Source organism: Rhizophagus irregularis, chromosome 6 (genome assembly GCF_026210795.1).
Source record: "Rhizophagus irregularis chromosome 6, complete sequence".
Classification (NCBI taxonomy): Eukaryota; Fungi; Glomeromycota; class Glomeromycetes; order Glomerales; family Glomeraceae; genus Rhizophagus; species Rhizophagus irregularis.
This window is the reverse complement of record NC_089434.1, coordinates 5601269-5623235: the sequence shown is the minus strand read 5'-3', so window position 1 is coordinate 5623235 and position 21967 is coordinate 5601269. Positions and strand designations below refer to the sequence as shown.

At 29.6% G+C, this 21967-nt stretch overlaps 2 protein-coding genes across 2 annotated transcripts; both read left to right on the top strand.

Annotated features, from left to right (window-relative positions):
- Positions 1-384: 384 nt before the first annotated feature.
- Positions 385-1129, top strand: OCT59_026831 (uncharacterized protein; the record flags this gene model as incomplete). The annotated part of the gene is made up of 3 exons (XM_025329719.2): positions 385-412; positions 484-833; positions 914-1129. The coding sequence occupies 3 exons, from the start codon at positions 385-387 to the stop codon at positions 1127-1129; spliced, it is 594 nt and encodes a 197-aa protein (XP_025164605.2).
- Positions 1130-17842: 16713 nt separating this feature from the next.
- Positions 17843-19003, top strand: OCT59_026830 (uncharacterized protein). Its single transcript, XM_025329049.2, has 6 exons — positions 17843-17865; positions 17952-18070; positions 18181-18227; positions 18297-18415; positions 18488-18513; positions 18575-19003. The coding sequence occupies exons 3-6, from the start codon at positions 18186-18188 to the stop codon at positions 18814-18816; spliced, it is 429 nt and encodes a 142-aa protein (XP_025164223.1). The 5' UTR covers positions 17843-17865; positions 17952-18070; positions 18181-18185; the 3' UTR covers positions 18817-19003.
- Positions 19004-21967: the final 2964 nt, after the last annotated feature.

Below are 21967 nucleotides of genomic sequence, written 5' to 3'. Positions count from 1 at the left end.
TTCAATTCTTAAAAGTTTTTACTTAAATTAAAATTTACTATTTTACAAAAAATAATATTAATATATTATTTATCATATGGGCCGATTTGGCTCATACCACTAAATAAATTTTGGTGACAATATGAATTTTTGATCGACATGAGATCAAAATAAACATCAAATTTGTGACAAATTTGAATAATGCATAATGACGTTAATGCCGATTTCATATTTAAGCCAATTGTTAAAGGTTACGCACCAGCTACGCATGCTTTCGAAACTGGATTTTGCAACTTCGAAACCTGTTGGGAATTGTCTTGGAATTGGTTTTAAGGGTTTGGGCAGTGAGTATTATATTTAGAAATGTTCAATATCGAAACTGTTTAGTTTTAAATTACAAACAAAATGGTAGAAATAGCACCAGAAAACGAAAGTAATATGCTTTCTAAGATATATTTTTTAGCAAAAATAAAAATACTAAAAATTTTTTTTTTTAATTATTAGACTCTTTTTCTAGTCGCGTTTTTATACATGACTACCCAAACAATTCAAGAATTGAAGCGCGTTATATATCAAATGGTCGATTATACATTTCATATTACAATATTATTGCAGTGGGGAATTATCCTTCCATACTAAGACTGACTCAAAAATTCCAAAATAGTACTTTTCAATATCCGATACCAAATGATTACATTGTTGAAACAGAGTTGTTCGAATGGAGTCTTAAGTGTGAAACCAAATATATCACAGATTCAAAAGTATGCTATACTATAAATTGGAAGGAAGGACGTGTAGATTGGAATATTAGTAGCACAAAATCCTCTACGGCAGTTACTAATTTGTTTTTACAGGTATGTAATTCATATTTACATTAAAAGAAATATAATGATTTTTATTTTATACACAAATTAATTTTATATTATTTTATTAGAAAATCAATCAGAATCGATCAACTAAACTTTCTGGTCCTTGTTTATTTGGTTTTGATATTGAACCATTATATAATTTTCGTTTACAAATTGGTTTACAACCTGTAATAAAGGACAATAATAGGCGTAAAAGGCCACTTGAAAAGATTTCTTCACGATCACAACAAAACAAAAGACTGAATAGCTTCGGAAGAGATGTGCAGAAAGCATTGATGTAACTAATTATCAAACATAAATTGACAAACTTATCTGGAGAACCAATTGTCCATTTATGTTATATTGAACTTGATTATAAAGAAGACCAGCAGGCTTATATTAAATTCAAAAATCCAAATAATTCTTCTGCAATTCAAACAAGAGTTGATGCTATTGTACGTGTTTGTGATGAAGCAGTCTTAGGTCGTGATGGATATAGAAATTTAGCTGCAGTTGTTCCAACTCTTTTTCGTGAATATTTGGTTGCTAATCGTCGAAATGAAATGAACGAACTTATGAATATGCAAATTCATATAGGAATTTTTAATATAGATAACGAAATTAATAATCAATCTAATATTGATAATAATATTAATAATAATGTTAATGATATTTTAGTAGATGATCATGAAATAGAAAATGGTGCATTTCGTTCTATTTTAGATATACTTAAAATATTAATACCCATTTGGAAAGCAGGACAAAATCCTGTAATATTTCCAGGAGATACTCTTTATATCAAAATAGGTGGTGATGGCAGAAATGCGGGAAGACGTCAGAATCATGTAATGATCACATTCTGTTTATTAAACGAAAAAAAGAGGTTTTAAAACCTGATCATCAATATTGGTAAAATTTAACTATTCTTACTATTGATTTTACTATAAATTTTTTAACTAATTTAGTTTCTTATATAATTACAGTATTTGCCTTTATATTGGTCATGAAAATTATAAAGATTTAGCAAAAGTTGACCAATTATTTCAAGATCAATTATTTGATTTGAAAAATAGTGGAATTATCGATCAGGATGGTGTTAATTGGCCAGTTGAGCTCTTTTTCTGTGGAGATTGGAAATTTATGTACATAATTATGGGTACAAATGCGCCAAACTCAAAGTATTTTTATTTGTATTGCAATTGTGAAGCATCATTGCGATGGGATATGGATAAAATATGGAATAATACAGAAAATACAAGATGTAAGTTTACTTGATATATTAATTTATTTTTATTAATTAAATTACAATACTTTAAACTTAATTTACTACACTTAATATTTAGGTGAAAGGAAATCTCCTTTATTTCCTGCAATTAATCAGAAAAATTATATACCAGATGAATTACATCTTTTTTTAAGAATTTCAGATGTCTTAATGGAGTGCTTATTTGCTGATCTAATTAAAAAAAAGGAATTTCAAAAGCAAATTAAGCCAGCAGTTGAATTAGCATTTAAAAATATTAAAGTTCATTTTAAATTTTTTCAATCTGGAAAAAATTGGAATTGGACTTCTCTAATGGGACCAGATAAAAAAAAACGTTAAAAGAGTTTCCAGTATCACAATTTATTTCAGATATTCATGGAGAAGATATAGAAAAATTATGGCGAGAGTTTTATCGATTATATACAATTTTACACAAAGAATATCTTTCAGATCAAGAAATTGATCAATTTGAAATCGATACTCAAAATTGGATCTGCACGTTTTATCGTCCAACTCAAGGTCACATGAATAGTGGTACACAAATTCCTGATTTATATCGAAAAGATGATGTTACTCCATATATGCATGTTTTTGCAAAACATGTACCCCAATTTATGCGTCAATTAAAAGAAATTGGCCTTTCTTTACAAACTTTTTCTACTTCAAGTATAGAAAAAAAAAATCACAATCATGTATTAAAAAATTATAATTATTTTTTTTATTTGAAAAAATTTATGTTTATTACTAATATATATTCTTAATCTAGGTCTGTTTATTTTTTGGAGGTACTACTATGGGTGGGGGAACTGATGGAAAATCAGTAGTATACAATATAATGTCTTTTGAAAATCACCAATTATTTTACCTAATTAACAATACTCCTAAAAAGATTATCGCTAGAAACATTGATGTCAATAATAAGGAAAGCTAATTAATAATTATATTTTATTATTATTAAAAATCCATTACGTTTTTATTAATAATTGATGCGAAAGTGATGTATGAGGTTAAGTTATTAATAATAATAAATTTGATTACCAAAAACAATAATTTTATTACATTGAAATTGTTAAGAATTATTTGTATTTGATAAAGGGGGACGTGGTAAAATATATCTATATTGTGGTTTGGTAAAGGTTGTTGATTTATTATTTGATGAAAGTTTATTGTTAGATGCGTTATAAGGTGGATTGGAATATATTATATGTAAAATATGATCATCATTAGATGATGGCGGTTGAAGTGGTTGAAGTGGCGCTACATAATTTTCTTGACTAAAATTAATAAAATAAAGTTAACACAAAAATATCTTTTAATAACACAGAATTTTCATAAATCTTACTCATTTATGAATTCACCAGAGTCAGCAATAAAGTTAATTGTCAAAATTCCAGACAAAAAATGTCTTGTATTTTCTTTTAATTCTTTTTGTTTCCAATTAAATATTGCTTTATATTGACCATCATTATTCTCAAATAATATATACCCTCGAGTTGAAGTATTAATATTTTCACGAAATATTATTTGGTCATATTTAAATATTTTCTTCAATTGTTCCTCACCTACTGTTCCTTCCAAAATACATTGATATTTTCGCTGGCTTGGTATATATTTGAAATTATCTTCATTTTCAAATAAAGACACAAATACATCCTCTGGAAACGCGTCAATTGTTATATGTTTTTTTCTAACTGAATGTCTGTTAAATCCAAGACTATTTTTTAAACGAATTATTATTGCGTCTCGATAAAATGACATTGTTTCATTAGAAGGTTGATGAAGTATATGACGGTGTGAAATAAGTTTATTATTTTTATGTACATTTCGTTCATGATTTTGCAATTTTTTCCTTGTATTAAAAATTTTAGAACATAAAAAGCAAGGAAAATTACACTGTGTCATTTTAGAAGTTTCGCGTAGTTATTCAAAAAGAAATAATGTAAATAAATGTGATATTTAATAAATTAGTAAATGATCGGCAGTTGATCATTTTATAGATGACATAACCGAAGTGAGCCAAATCGGCCCATATGTAAAATTTATATTTAATTTACTATTTGATAATATATTATTTTCAATAATATTAATATTTTTTAATAAAAAAAATAGTTAATTTCAAATATAATTTGAATTTTAATATCATAAATACTATTTCTAAACTCTTTCAAATTAATTTTATCTTATTTATTAATTTCTTATTCAAAAATATACAAAATAAACTTTTACTTTTTTATTGAAAAATTTTTAATATAAATTATATTATATATTTAATTTTTTAATCTTAGTTTTTACAGCCTTCCAATATTTTTAGTATTTTTTTCTAATGAAATATATATAATCTCTTAATATTATAGATAAATAAAATAGTAAAATAATAAAAAAACTTATAAAATTTTCTAAAAAAAAAATTTTACTAATTATTATTTACTATATTTTACTATATATATACATATATATTTTTGTAAATATAATAATACAACTTTTTAATACTAACATATATAATATAAATTTAAATTAAAGTTAAATAAAAAAATATAAATTATTATATATTAATATTATAAATTATTTTTTATTTTATTGCAATTTTTGAATTACCGAAAACAGTTTGAATAGGAAAATAAAATAAAAAAAATGATTTTTTTCAAAAACTCACGAAAACAGTAAATTTTATTGCATTTTTAGATAGAGGAGGTGCGATTATAACCTGAAAATGTTAATTTTAGAGCAGAAAACTTAAATTTTCAGCAAGTTTGCATATAAGTGACTTTTGAGATTGTATGTAACCTAAAAAGTTCTCTATAAGTAAACTTACCTAAGAGTTAGATTTTTCATCCTAAAATTAAGATTTTCATGTTATAATCGCACCTTTTCCTTCCGAAAATACAATAAAATTTACTGTTTTTATGGGTTTTTGAAAAAAATCATTTTTTTTTATTTTATTTTCCTATTTAAACTATTTTCAGTAATTTGAAAATTGCGATAAATATATTTTAAAAATTATATATATAAAATTATAATTAATAATAATCTTTTAAAGAATAAAAAATAACAAAAAATATTTCAATATGAATACCAATATAATATTGTTATATTAATTGAAAAAATAATATATTTTTATAATAAAATAAAATTAATTTATTTTATGTTAAAATAACAATTTTAAAACTAGAATTTTTATTCTTTATAATATAATATTTCCTTTAAATATAAATTTAATAATTATTAAAATTTATTAGTAATTTTACTAGCAATTCTATTGATTAATTGATTGAAAAAGAAAAAAATCTGTAATATTTCCTTTTTTATATGTAATTTATTCACTAGTCAAAAACCAGGCAAACATGGCATAGTAGCCTTTATCTTTATTAAATTTATTCGAACTTTACAATTTACAAGAATAAAAAGAAAAATATAAAAATAAAACTAACTAAAAACAAAGCTATATAGTCTCCTAAGAAAAAATAAAGTAAAAAATTAATCTAAAAAAGAAAAATCGCATTACAATAAATTTCCCCTTGAATCTTCCCCCTTGCCAGTATATTCCAACCAAAGTAGAAGCAACTATGCTAACAAAATAACGAATAGCGCGCCCACTATAAAAATTGACACTCCATCCTGCAAAAGCTGTTATTAAGTAGCACCGTTAGATGATCCATAAAACCCGAAAAGTGATTAAACCAAGGCAAACCATATTTCATCAAGTTCTTCAACCAATCGGTTCTGGAGTCACGTGAATCGTGTAGGGTCGGAGGTGGTAAAGATGAGTAAGGTATGTACGTTGACAAAGGCAAATTAGAAGGCATCGGAGTAGTTTTCAACTTGTAGGTAATATTCATCGCATTTTCCCATCTACTTTTATCATAAGAACACGGATTCCAAATTCGTCATCTGAATTTTTGAACAAAATTGTTGTGAATAGCAGCAATAACCTTAATCGTAGAGTTCCTTGGGATGGATAAATCGACAAATAAGTCAATAAAGAGTTTAGGCAAACAACTACGGACAAGTGCGTAGGAGGACCAATTTGTAGAAGAAAAGGACCAGCATGAAAGAGAAGTAAGTTTAGCAATAAGTAAAGTAGGGTCAATGTCAGCCATGTTTCTGGCTTCCAGAAGTTTAGAAATCAAATGATGTTGATAAAATTGAAGAATCTGTTGCATAGGCAGACGACGATTTTTGCACATAAAAAGGTGCATCAGGTCTTCCATGCGGTCGATACAAGAACGGCAAGTTAATTCGTCCATGTATAAATCTGGTCGAGTCCGTTTAAGCTTTTCCAATGTAGGCAAATCATCCAAGAAAAATTTGAATTTAAAGGTTAAGTGTCTTGATGCGTGGTCAGGAGTAAAGGATGCATCATGAGAGGGCTTGAAATTTAAAGTAAACCAAGTAAGTTCTCAGTCAACAATATAATCTATATTAGATGACAATAAAGAAGTAAAGTGAAATCGCGTTAAATTTAACAAATCACACATTAACTGCGTTTGATAAACTAGTCAAAAACCAGGCAAACGTGGCATAGTAGCCTTTATCTTTATTAAATTTATTCGAACTTTAACAATTTACAAAAATAAAAAGAAAGATATAAAAATAAAACTAACTAAAAACAAAGCTATATAGTCTCCTAAGAAAAAATAAAGTAAAAAATTAATCTAAAAAAAGAAAAATCGCATTACACTAAATTTCCCCAGATCTTCCCCCTTGATATATTCCAACCAAAGTAGAAGCAACTATGCTAACAAAATAACGAATAGCGCGCCCACTATAAAAATCGACACTCCATCCTGCAAAAGCTGTTATTAAGTAGCACCGTTAGACGACCCATAAAACCCGAAAAGTGATTAAACCAAGGCAAACCATATTTCATCGAGTTCTTCAACCAATCGGTTCCGGAGTCACGTGAATCGTGTAGGGTCGGAGGTGGTAAAGATGAGTAAGGTATGTACATCGACAAAGGCAGATTGGATGGCTTCGGAGTAGTTTTCAACTTATAGGTAATGTTCATCGCATTTTCCCATCTACTTTTCTCATAAAGAACGCGGATTCCAGATTCGTCTTCTGAATTTCTGGACAAAATTGTTATGAATAGCAGCGATAACTTTAATCGCAGAAGTTCTCGGAATGGATAAATCAACAAATAAGTCGATGAAAAGTTTGGGTAAGCAACCACGGATAAGGGCGAAGGAGGACCAATTTGTAGAAGAAAAGGACCAGCATGAAAGAGAAGTAAGTTTAGCTATAAATGGAGTAGGATCAGTATCAACCAAATTACTCGCTTCCAGAAGTTTGGAAATCAAATGATTTTGATAAGATTGGAGAATTTGCTGCATAGGCAGACGTCGTCTTTTGCACATAAAAAGGTGCATCAGGTCTTCCATGCGGTCGATACAAGAACGGCAAGTTAATTCGTCCATGTATAAGTCTGGTCGGGTCCGTTTAAGCTTTTCCAGTGTAGGCAAATCATCCAAGAAAAGTTTGAATTTAAAGGTTAGGTGTCTTGAAGCGTGCTCAGGAGTAAAAGATGCATCATGAGAGGGCTTAAAATTTAAGGTGAACCAAGTAAGTTCCCAGTCAACAATATAATCTATATTAATTGATAATAAAGTAATAAAGTGAAATCGCGTTAAATTTAACAAATCGCGCATTAACTGCGTTTGATAATATTGTTTTAGGAGGTGTCGTGGATTAAATTCACAAACAACATCATTGTCATAAATTAAGACAAAATCATGGGCAGAGGCCAGGTCCATTCCAGAGATCAAAATACTGGTTGACGCGGTATGAGCAGTATTGGCCAAGGAGTCAGCAAAATCGTTTAAGTAATTGCCAGAATGAGCTTTAACTTTGACGGGAAGGACAGTCAAATTTTTTGAGAGGATGGTTCGCTCGATAATAGCCCAAAGTTCAAAATTTGTAGTTTTATAGTACAAACGACTATTTGAATAAATAGAGGAAAAACAACTTCGGAGACCATCAATGGCAGTTTGCGAGTCAGTATAAATAGTAACTTCTGAGTCACGTGGAGAAATAGTTAAAACTGCATAAATAGCAGCAGCCTCAGCACGAGAAGAAGAGGGATTATCACGTATGAGGCCGTGAGCGTAAGTGGCGATAGAGTTAGGAAAACCTGCATCAGGGACTATTTGCATCCAAGACCAGCCCATAGAGACATCGGGAGTGCCTAAATTAATAAGAGACCCATCAGCGAAAAAGGTATAACGCGAATCCGATAAACGACCAGCGGGGAATTTGCAAAGACAGCAGCAGCCGAGGATTCAATAGCGACAGGAGTATTAGGGGCTATAGCGGTATCTGCAGAATAAGAATCGGAATCAAAATCCAATCTACTATAATAAAGACGGACACCATCTTCTATATCAGCCCAGGTAAAAGGTGAAGTCACTTCAGAGGTAGTACGTCTAATTCGTTCATTGGTAGTGGGCAAAATAAGCGAATGGCGTAGAGAGACCGTAGTTGTACATAGGGTTAAATCAGCATTCCGTTTTTTGGAAGGAGGTAGGGGAATATGGGCAGCGCAGCCAGGGGCGAAGAGAAAGTCGAATAAGATCTCCAGGCGAAGATTCACAATCAGGAGAGACCCAATGGACAATGGAACAAGTACCACGACTTGTTTGGACCAAAAGTTGTTTGCCGAAGATGGGAGAACCAAGATCGTCTAACGTGACAATCCAATTTTTTGTAGTGGGAGGAGAGGATAGACAAGGTTCCAATTCATAAAATGAAGAAGCATTCGTATGCAGAGTAATAAACTGATCCAGCAAACGATTATTGGAGTCGAACAGTGGTAGCTTGTTGGATATCTTTATACCAATAAGGGATACGGCCGAGGGCCACGTCGTCCAACCAAATTATCATAGTAAGCCTTCCAGGAAATTAAATGAGTTCCTTGAGGAGTAACAAGCTGAGATAAATAAAACAGTTGTCGTTTACGCAGGATGGGAAAATAAGCTTTAAAGGCTATAGGCGTCATGCATTCAAATAAAGGAACGCATCCATCTATCAAGGATAAATTTGGAAGCTTCGATAATTGAGTGTGAAGCAACCGAAAAGGAGTAGAAGACAAGAGAGCAATAGTGCATGCGATATAATCTTTTTTGAAAGAAAATAGAGAAGACCATATAGACCAATCTTTAATTAAAAGGGGAGAAATAGGAATCAAAAAATTATATTGAATTAAACTCAATCTATAAATAAAAAGAGATTGAATAAAAACAGAAGAAGAGTTAGCCATTAAAAATAAATTAGTAATATGACATTGTCGTTGATGAGCAAACAAATTAATCAAGCCCAAGGCATGAGACAAAAATAAAATGGAATTAGGTAAAGAACGAGAAAAGTTTGCTTTATGCTTTACGACAGATCGTATACTTCTCGTTATTAGGTGACAATCAGATTCAGATAAGTGAGTAACTTGCATCCGATAATCAAGTTTCGGTATAAGGACGGCATTATGTAAATACACAACTTGTTTGGAAGAGAGCTTTGCAGGTCGGATGGTCGCAGCAAAGGAGCAGCATTCGCGTTTGAGTTGCTTCTTGACAAAATCACGGGAGCTCTTAATGTTAAACCAAACACCTAAAAAACGAAAAGAAGTTGTCATGGAAATTGGGGTAATAGTAATGGAAGGAACACTATTTAAAAAGGATAAATCCAAATTAAAAGTGATAGGGGATAAAGTGGAATTCGGAGTCAAAGGCAACGAATTAGTGATTAACACATATTTGTTATGATTGGCAGAAGTGTTATTGATCTGATAAAATTCTTCAGTAATGGATAACATAAATTCCATGCCAGCTTTTGACGAGGAAATAAGAGTAGAGTCATCCATAAATACTAAATTATTAATCTTCAAATCAAGAGAAGGACTTGAAGAATCAATTAAAGACGGTGTAGAAAGAACATAAGGGTCCATCATCTCATTCTTCAGAATAGTAAGTAAGGGATCAATATAAATGACCCATAAAAGAGGAGAAATAACTTCGCCTTGGTCAATACCAATGCGAACCCTATAGGCAGGCGTAGATCCATGAGCAGTGAAAACGCGATTAGTGCGTTTCATAAAAAGTGAAAGAATAAACATAACAGCGGAGGCTGGAAGACGTATACGTTCTAAAGCGAAACGTAACATCGTTAAATCAACAGAATCAAAAGCTTTAGAAATATCTTGGGAAAGAATCCAAAGTGGGTTTTTGTTGATATCAGCATCATGGATAATAGATTCTAAAGTAATAATAGGGTCGCGGCAAGAACCTCCAGGAAGACCAGCGAAGTTACCACCTTTAAGAACATCATGTGAAGCCATAATGGTAGAAAGGCGATTATAAAAAAGTTTGACAAGAGATTTCCTAATCACTTCAAGTAGGGTAATAGGGCGAGTATTTTTTAATTGACACTTCCATTCGTGAGGTTTGGGGATAGGAAAAACCATTGCTTGTCGCCATAAATCAGGAATATCAGCTTTGGAAAGACATGCTTGAATCAAAATGAGAAGTAAAGCCGAGGTACGAGATCCGAGATGTTTGAGCATTTCATAAGTAATCATGGAAGGACCAGAGGCTTTACCGTTAGGAGTGGAAGAAACGGTGGATAACCATTCATCAAGGGTAGGGGGGATTCATTAAAGAATCATAGATGGAGGAGGACACATCATCCATAGGTTGATAGGCAGAAGACCATCTATCGGGTAGTGTATCGATAGATACAGGAGGAGTGGACTTTATAGGTACAAAGTTTTGGAAATGGTTAACAACAGCATCATCTATGTCCTTAGGAGCAGTCAACAACTGAGGTTGAGAAGGATGGTCGATGAAGACACGGTCCAAAGTGATACGGCGACGGGTGCGAGAAAGCGCTGAATCAATAAAGGAGGAAAGGTCAGTTTCAAAATTATTATTCCTATCGTCCAAGTGAGCACGGATGGAGGAGTCTTGGAATTCTTTTTCTTGTAGTAAATGAAATCCCCGTAAGGATTTTGAAATATTGGATAAATCATCAAGAAGTGACTTGAAATTATCTTGTCGACATGATGAAAGAGAAAAGGGCAGAGTAGGAATGAAAGTAAAAATTTTCTTATATAATTGAAGAATGTTCTGAAGTCGATGCAAATGTATAGACCACTTATGTTCATGAGCAGCAGAATAAGTTAAAGGATATTTGCGCAATAGACGTATCGAATGCATTAGGCGATTTAAAAACCGATAATTTTGAGTTAAAATTTCCAGATCTTTAGGAACCTTAGGAGTATAATTATTGCCAACAGTAGAAGAAGGTAAAGTAGCGTTGGCGGATTTAAGGATTCGCGATTGAAGGTATTCGCACATCTGATTGATATGCCAGGAGGAAAAGGTTGATGGTGAAACATCACATAAGGCATCAGCTTTGTCAGCAAATTCCGTCCATTGAGTATCAGTTACAGAATCAAATTTGAAAATGCGACGGGTTTGGCGCTTAAGTTGACGAGCGCGAGCCAATTTGGTAGAGGCAAAAAGTAAAGACATATCATAATATGTGATGACAGGGTTGTGATCAGATGTGCAGATGTCTTGAGCATTAAAAATACAAGCAGTAAGAGCAAATCCTTTGAGAAGAGGGCAGGACCATACATAATCAACACGAGTAATGTGGTCATTGCGTTGAAAGGTACCTAAAGAATCGGAAAGATTAATGGGTGTAAAATCTTCATATCCATGGGAAAGGAGATGAAAAAGTAATCGGTGTATATGTTTTGAAGCAATTTGAGGTTGATTAAAATAAATAGGATAATATTTATCTAAATGCATATTAAAATCGCCACAAACAGCATGATAAAAACCAGCTTGTTTAGTAAGGATAAGTTGTTGAATAAGCAAATCAATAGTGTCGGTGCGCAGAACACTTTCAGCAGGGGGAGGGATATAAATAACAAATATACGCAATTTAACATTGCCTTTGAAATATAAATCAACAGAAAGCAGTCGTGAAGAATGGGATTTAAAGTCTTGTACATGTGATGCAAGAGAATTTTCTATAAATAGGGAAACACCACCAGAAGAGAGAATTTGTTTAGAAGTATCCAAATTCGAAGAAAACACAGTATAATTAGAAAGTCGTTTGGATAAAAACTTCATTTGTTTAGGGTGGATATGAGTATCAACAATACCACCAAAGGAAATATGTTTTAGAGAAAAGAAGGTAGAAATCTCTTCTAATTTAGTCTGACCATGCATTTTAAGGCCATTGACATTAAAAGAGGAGATATTAAATGAATTGGGGATAGGAGAAGTGTTACTAGGAGAAGAAAATAATGATTCATGTGAAAAAAGTTCAGTAACATTATTGGGGTTGGGAGGGTTTCGTACAAAGGTGTCATAATTAAAATTATTGTTCGACATTAAAACACAATGATAAAAACAGTCGGGAAGATAAGATTTGAAGAAGAAAATTAAATAGAAGAAGCTGAATCAGCTTGTTCTAGGGGAGCACCACCAATGGAGCTAATGAATTGTTTGATATGACCAGTAAGTTGGTCCAATTTACTTTCAATAACGACTCTACTATTTTTGAGATCATTAATTTCTTCTTGCGTGGAGGAGATAGGGGTAAAAGGAGGAGCATTTGGAGAAAGGTGAGAAGAAGGAAGTGATGTGTCAGGAATAATAGTGAATGTAGGCGAAGGTCGCGTTAAAATGCTTTTGGGGGGCGTGAAGATTTAGCGGAAGACTGAATATTAAGCGGAACATGAGTTACAGGGGCATCTTCTTGCATGAGGTCCGGTTCAGGGTTCATTGGGCACAGGAAGTGGATCGAGGCCAAGGTGCGATTCAATACGAGTCATCCGTTGGTCAGCAAGTTCAAGAGCGGAGATGCGTTTGTGAAAGTTCGGCAACTTCACATTGTAATTCTCGCAAAAGGTTTAAAATGTTATTAGCGTCATCAGGAGATAATGCAGAGTTAGGAGTTTGTCGAGGTAAGGGACGTGCTTTAGAACGAGAGGAGGAAGAAAAGGAGACCGATCGTTCTTTGCTATTATGGCGGGCACGATGAGAGGTACTGGGAGGGGGTTTGTTATGATTATTATCATTATTAAGTAAGTGGTCGTGGGCAAAATCGTTATTGGCTCGTCCAGAATTGGAAGCGGATCGATCTTTAGATTTGGAGCGAGATCGAGAGCGAGAACGTGCGATTGGCGACGCTAGAATTGGAGCGATGAGGTTGATTAACATTAAATCGTTCTTTAAGTTTTGCAACGGGGCGCCGCGAGTGCGACTTCACCTCTGGTTTGTTTGAGTGGGCAAAAATTTGGAGCACAACCTAATTTGCCACATCTGTGACAAAGTTTGTTAGTAATTATCTGGGGAGGACCAGAAAAGCACTTTGCCTTGGAAGCTGACAGTCTGTTCCATAGCAGCATCCATGGTTTCTTGGGAATCAAGGTGACATAAAGCCCCCATCTTTGGGCTCAGAAGAGTTTAGAGAAAGCGGCACATTGGGACAGCTTTAGCGCCAAGGCTACGAGAAAAGGGTAAGGGAGCCAAATTGATATCCTTAACATTGGGGGAAGTTGGGTGAGGGTGGCAACGTATTGACGGCGCGCAGCCTTTTGATCCACAGAATATTGAACACATGAGTAACTGGAGCAGGTGGAGAAACAGTACACAGCCCATTGGTCGGTAAAACGAGCAATAGAATCGGCGTGATCATAAACAATGCGGGCTTGCTGAACTTTGGCATTAGGCCTGGAGAAAAGGCGGCAAGAGGTGATATTACCAAATTTCTTAAAATAAGCCATGAGGTTGTCTTTTTTAATGAAGAAAGGGATATCGGTAACTTGGATAGCCCGGAGATCTTCATTGATCGGAGTTGGCGAGGGTCACGTGCACGAAAGATTAAGCCGTCTCAGGAGGGTGGAACCAACGCAGATCGCGTCTTCAGCTGTATGGCTGATAACGGAGCGTTTGGCTTCACTGAACCAGTCATACGTGCTTTTCCAGTAAACGACTGCAGTTTCTAAAAAGATTATTAACACCTCACAAGGGCTTTGTTGGTAGGGAATTTCTTAAGAGATTCAGGGGGCAGCATCTGTGCAGCCGCAGCCTGAAAATCTTCTCTGGTTATGGCGAGGGTCGCGCTGGATCTGAAGTATGATCGTCATCTGGAGCGCCATTGGTATCCAGATTGGGCGACGCGTTAGGGGGTTGTTGCAAGTCTTTGTTTAAAGGTGCATGCATGGACGCGTCCACGTTTCCAGAAGACGCGGACGTGACTGGGCGCAGTTGGCGCAGCAGATTTTTTCGGGGAGGAGGTCAAAGTATTTTCGCCAGAGATATTTTGTTGAGGAGAAGAGGAAAATCCATCTACTCCAACGTCAGCCGTCTGGTCATCGGCAACGTAGTCTTCTTCCATAGAATTTTCGGTAATCGTACGATTACGTTTCTGCTGGACAGTGTTTTCACCATCGGAGCTTGAGTTATCGGAGTTATTATTTTTTCGTTCTTGACGGGAAGCTTTCCTACTGTTAGGGTTATGACCTCCACGGCCTCTCTTGGCATAGTTACCAGACATAGTAGAGGGCTTCGAGTTGGGAATATATAAAATATAAAATTTTATTAGTAGTTTGTATTATTTTTTAAAAATAATAAAAAATATTTTTAGTGAAAATTTCGTTTTTGAAAAATTCAGGAGAGAGTTGCTACTACTAGTCAAAAACCAATATATCGGGTAGCAGATATGTATCAGATATGTACCCAATATGTGTAGTATTAATGCAGAAAATCGGGTACCCGATATGTGTAAGATATGTGTAAATATATATATCGTATACATGTTTATATATATAAATATACGTATCGGTACCCGATATGTATATGATATATATATTTACACATATGTCTACATATCAGGTACCCGATTTTCTGCATTAATACTACACATATCGGGTACATATCTGATACATATCTGCTACCTGATATATTGGTTTTTGACCAGTGATTTATATATAGTAGGATTTTTAAAATTTTCTTATATAAATTTTACCTTATAATTCTGGTAAATTTTATTAAAAGTAATAAATTAAATTCTATCCATTTTAAAAGTAAATATCAAAGTAATTAAACTGGGTTGAATTATATTTTCTAACTTTTATATTCTTTTATAAACTGTCATATATTATTATTATTTACTTAAGAGTAATATTAAGAAAAAATTTAAAAATTCTTATTTAATTAATTTAAAATGGAAATTACTAATTAATTTAAAATATTAAACCTGAAAATCTAAAGTAATACCTAAATTTACTAGTTAATTATCATAAAATTGTAAAAATAAGCATCCTTTGAAAATAAGTATTTTTGTTGATTTGCAATAGTATTTATAAAAATTAAAAATAAGTACCTTATAAATATTTTATAAGTACTTCTAAAAATCAAAAATAGTAAAAATATAAAAATTATATTTCTTATTAGTATTTTTTTTTTGAATATACTGCACATTTATTAACAAAAGTAAAAAAAAATTACAAATATAAATAAGTACAAATACTTCTAAGTTAAAATAAAAGACTATTTATCATTTATTATAATTTATATACAAAGTTTCTTATTAGTATTACCATTACCAATACCATATTTTTTATTATAATATTTATTTTATAATAAACGGTTTTATAGAAAATAAACTTTAGACTTTAGCTTTAAAACAAAAGTACAAAAGAAAAACTTTTGCATTTATTTAAAGAAATGGTAATTTTACACTTATTTTTATAGAAATATTTTTTTTTAGTGTAACTATTTTTTAAAAAAATAAAGTATATTTTTTAGATACATAAAAAAAAGATTATTATAAAGGTTATAAAAATAAATAGTACTTCTATCAATTTTATTAATTATATGATTGCAAAAAAAGGTATTTATTTTTATAATTTTACTATGATAGTTTTATTTAAAATAATAAATTATTTTATTATCAGCTATTATTTATAGAAAAATATTAATTAAATTTTCAAATCCAATTTCTTGCTAAAAAAATTTAATATAAAATATAAAATAGTAGTATAAAGATAATTATTAAAAAAATACTATAGTACTAAAAATCTATATTTCAAATTTTTTGAAACCCAATAAAATTAAGATTTAATTATATTACATATAGAATAGTATGTAAAAGTATTGTGAATTTAATTAAATATATTTAATAAAAAAAAAGTACAATTTGGCTATTTTAACTAATATTATTCTTACATATATATAATAAATTTTAATGATTTAACAATAACTTGGATTGGCATTAAAGAATTATAAGAATTCTTAATGCGATCATGGATCTATACAAGTTATACTATAAATTAGCCAAAGTCAGGAAGAACAATTAGATGAGGAGGCAGAAGACTATTTTAACTCGTAAGTACCCATTAAGGTGGTAATTCTGTGTCAAAAGGAATGATTTGAAGTTCTTCTTGCACAAAAGATCTTTTAGGAATGAAAATTTTGACTAATAAAATTGCATTTATATGGTTTAAATTGAGGTTAATCACAGCAATCACAACTAATAATCTTTTTATTTTAATCTTTCTTAAAAATCTAATTAGTAGTTTAATATAGTTACAGATTAGAGTTGTAAACTTTTAATTTTTTTAAAGTTTTGAAAAATTTTTAATCATTATAAGTGACATATATAATTCTATAAATCTTTATTTCACTTCTTTTAAAAAAATTAAAAATTCTGCCTCTTGTCAATTTTATTTTGATTCGTGTCATAGATGATATATTTATATATCTTCTATTCATGATTAGTCATGATTTCAAAAATGCTTACTCATGAGAGTTAGAAATACGCGCATTTATTTTAATTGGTTAGTAAATCAACGTCCCTAATTTAGATTGCACATGATAAATCAAGGTTCTATAAATAAAGATAATTCCAAAAAAACGAAAAATTTTGAGATAACGTGATCGTGAGAGACGATGCATGTAAGGAAACCGATGTATGTAAGGTAACACGATGTATGTAAGTAAACCGATGTATGTAAGTAAACCGATGTATGTAAGTAAACCGATGCATGTAAGTAAACCGATGAGATTTAAATCGGGAAATTACGATACAGTAGGCAAATAAAATAATTACCCCAATACCTTGGATGAGTTTTTTTGTTTCTCTGTCGTGAAATAAATTAATAAAAAAAAAGCCACAAATTAGCGCAAGAAAAGAATGGCGAGAAGCATATAACGACAACTTCCGGTACGTATTCGTAGTTTCGGTAATTTTTCATTTCCCTTTCACTTTCATCTCTAAACGGGACTTAAACAAAAATGGATTAGCTACTATGATAGCGGAAGTATAGATCCATTCGGTGAACAATAACAGGATTTCGTTCCAACAATAACAGGAATTATTCCATTTAATTAAACGTCAATGTAAACATAAAAAACGGAAAAAATAAATTAAACCGCCAGAAAATATTGCATTATAAATATTTATTTATTTTAAACAATCAATAAAATAATTTCATAAGAAAATTTGGGCGTTTCGTTTATGATTTGTATAAAATTAGAAAAATTACATGAGTTGCATAAGAAAGCAACTTTCATCATAATAAATTTTTGCTGAAAGAACTTTTTCCCACCCCAAAAAAATTGAAGATCTGTGCTTTGAATCGATAGTTCAAATACTTGCTTATTTATCTCTGATTTAAACAAATAATCATGTATTACCGAGAAAAGATTAAATTTCAAATTCGACTCCCTTATGCACGTACTTAATAAAACTTTTTTCTTAAATCTGGTAATATGATGTAACGCATGACCGTATGATATTTATTCTTTAGCATATATATATTCATATAATGAAAAAGTTTAATGAATCTATAGGTTCCATTAACGAGTGTTTCATGAAATACAAAGAAAACCGGTGTCTTTTTAACAAATAAGAGATATGACTTCTTATGGTTATTTGTTACAAAAAAATCATTATACGTAGTCTTAATATGGTAACAAATTTTAGATATAAAAAAGGGTGAAAATGAACCGTCTAGGGAATTTAACCTATATTAAATTCAAAAAATTTTTTAAAATAAAATTTCTTCACCTTTCCTACTAGAAATTATGGATTGTCAACCCAAAAAATTAAATAGATTTGATAAAGAAGTATGTTAAACAAATGGTTTTTAATTTGAATTTCCTTTTAAATTTGACTTATTATTATCATTATTTTAGAGTGAAGATACTATTCTCAAATATATGAATGAATGGATTGATAGTGGAAAACCTAATAGAAAACCTTTTGCAATATTAAGCACAAGAATTCCTTACACTCCTAAACAAATTAGTCATTAGTAAGTTCATTAAATAATCTTTTTTTTTTAAAAAAAAAAATCATGATTTTAATTTTACATTTAAAAACTTAGTTGGGCTAATAAACTGAATCCTAGACGTAAGTAAATTACATCAGTTAAAAATAAAAAATAAAAAACTGAATACCTTTTTTATTGTAGTTTGTTTGAACAAAAACATACCATTTAGCAATGATGAGAAGGAATTCATCTTTAAATGGGTAAAGCAACATTTAAAAACCAGTAATAAAAAAGTACCTTGGAAAACTTTACAAACTAAAATCTTGGAAGATTTTGGAAAACTTCGTGCGCAAAATGATATTAAAAATTTGTGGAATATCCATAAAAAAAAATTAGATAGATGGGTAAAAAAATCCTTATCTAAGGATAAAAAAGAAAAATAATAATTTTTTTTTTTGATATATTTTAATATAATTCTTTTGTTCAAATACATTAGGTTTCTTCCTAATACAAATAAATATTTAGTATATATATTTTTAGTATAGTTTTTTATTAATATATGCTGTAATTAAATTTATAGTATAAAATATTATAATAAATAAATAATTATATATCTGATATTATTTTTAAAATTATGGACCAGTGCAAAAAAATTCGTACCTCAACAAAATGCCAATAAAAAAATTTTTTATTATATAAATGTTTATTTATTTATTTAATTTGAATTGATATATGTTTGGAAAATATAAAAACATAAGTGTAAGATTAAATTGTGTATTATCAATTAAAATTACTATAATTACTAAATTTTTATTGATTAATTGTACATTTTTTATATTATATTTAAAGTAACATAGCAGGCTTTCCGATTTTTGAATAATCACATGATGATCGGCATATATATTATTTTTAGTTTTTTATTTAATAAATTATCTGTTATGGCGCCATAATAAATAACTAAAATTCATATTTTCTAGTAATTTTTAAATGACGTAATACTGACATAATTGTTTGTATATAGATATGTATTTTATTAGCTGGATATTATATATATCACACATGCATATGATAGCTGTACTAATTTATTTTAATTATGCCACAAAAAATTTAATAGCAAAGGATGATAAAAAAAATTGATTCTTCAGGTCTTGTTTAAACGTATTACAGAAATCTGGCTATTGGAGGAGGAATCCAGAAGTTATAAACACTTGAAACCTTCTTATAAAACGAAAATAAGTATAGTACGTTTATATTATTTAGCTTTACAAAGAATTTTTGACAAAAAATAGTTGGAATCAAATAAAGTTATATTTTGACTCTCCAGATTCTTCTTAAGTGTAAGTTATAAAGTTTTAAATAAGTTTAGTGTCAAAAAAATTCTTTATTGATAGAACTCCTTACCATTTAAAGGATCAGATAGATTTTTAGAAATTTTTTTTTCTTTATTAATAAACTAATTATTTCTTTCTCTTTTTTAGGAGTTGACTTATGAATTTCATCAGTATATTCTATTAAAAGCTTAAACAATATCCTTTAAATAAAGTGAAAGGAGTTTTATGGCTACAATTATTGGTAAGAAATATAATTTAAATTTTGTGTCAGGTTTTGATTGTAATGACGTTATTGTTAATTTATCAACATACACATATGCTAAATGAATAATTTTATATTTCTTTGAAAGGTGTAAATGGGCTCTAATTTTGGAATCAAAAATCATGCAAATTGAATTATTAGATAAGGAGATATTTACGTTCAAATGCAAGAATTTATGTCAAATTGATAGTAAATGTGTTGAGCGTATTTATTAAGGAACTAATGATTCAATCAATGTGATTTTTAACTTTTTAGATAGATCTCATTCTCTCCTTTCAAATAAATATAAATTCATTTTTCTAGTATGCATATATGTTGAGTTATTTATGATTTTGCAACAGGAATTATAATGGATTTTTAATTTATATGGAAGGTACATATTAAAATTCTTGAATTTATTTCAGATTCTAATAAAATTTTTTTTGCAAATATATTTTATTAATATTTATTAGTTTGCAAAATTTAAAGTATGATTATTATGTGAGTTTTTAAATCTGCCAGTCACTTATATTAAAAAATTACATAAAATGCATTAAATTAAAAGTTACTACTTGCAAAAATCGGTCAATAATAATTCAATTTGAATAAAATTTTGTATGATTAAAATTTAAAGTGCAATAAATTTATTTGCAATATTTGAGGTCATATTAATATGTAGAATTTTATGCAATGTCTTGTAACGGCATTTTATATCATGTGATAAAATCGGAAAATAATCGGTAAATTAATGTGATATATGAGAAAGCCTGCTATGCTATTTAAAGTATTCTTTAATATATTTAAGTGCTGTTATCTAAAATTTAATTAAAACTTATGGAATTTTTTTTTTAAATGAATTTAATAATGTATCATGAATGGATAAAGATTTTGAATGAGAACTTAAACTTACAATTTTACACTTTACAACTATTTAAAAACCTTCAATTAGTTAAAGTTTATGGTAATAAGTAGAGATAAAATTTTTTTTGATAATTATAGTATTTTGCTATTTTAGAACAAGAAAATAAATGCTTTTTCTTTGTTTATTTAAATTAATTTTAAAAATTCTGATATTTTCCATTTATTAAAAAGGCAATATTGTAAATTCTTTACAGAAACCTTGAATTTTTAAACAATACCGAATTGATATAATAATGATGTTAAATAAATATCGTGGCGATATCGATTTGCAAATGATATCATTATGATATCGCAATGATATCATTTCAATATTAATTCAATATATCGAAATGATATCGTAAAGATATTTGTTTGAAAAAATATCAGATCGATATCATTTCGATATTGTTATAACAATAATGAATTTTTTGAAAAATGGGAAGTAAATACGATATTAATATGATATCGTTCCAACATTAATTCAATATCAATATGATATCGTAAAGATATCACTTTATAATTATCTAATCGACATCATAACGATATTGACGAAACATCAAATCGATATCATATCGATATTTCGATATTGTTATAACAATAATGAAAAATAGAAAGTAAATACGATATTAATATGATATCGTTCCAACATTAATTTAATGTCAATATGATATCGTAAAGATATCACTTTATAATTATCTAATCGACATCATAACGATATTGACGAAACATCAAATCGATATCATTTCGATATTGTTATAACAATAATGAAAAATAGAAAGTTAATACGATATTAATATGATATCATTCCAACATTAATTCAATATCAATATGATATCGTAAAGATATCACTTTATAATTATCTAATCGACATCATAACGATATTGACGAAACATCAAATCGATATCATTTCGATATTGTTATAACAATAATGAAAAATAGAAAGTAAATACGATATTAATATGATATCGTTCTAACATTAATTCAATATCAATATGATATTGTAAAGATATCACTTTATAATTATCTAATCGATATTGACAAATAACGAAACGATATCATTTTGATATTGTTATAACAATAATGATTTTTTTTTAATAAATGCAATATCAATATAATATTATT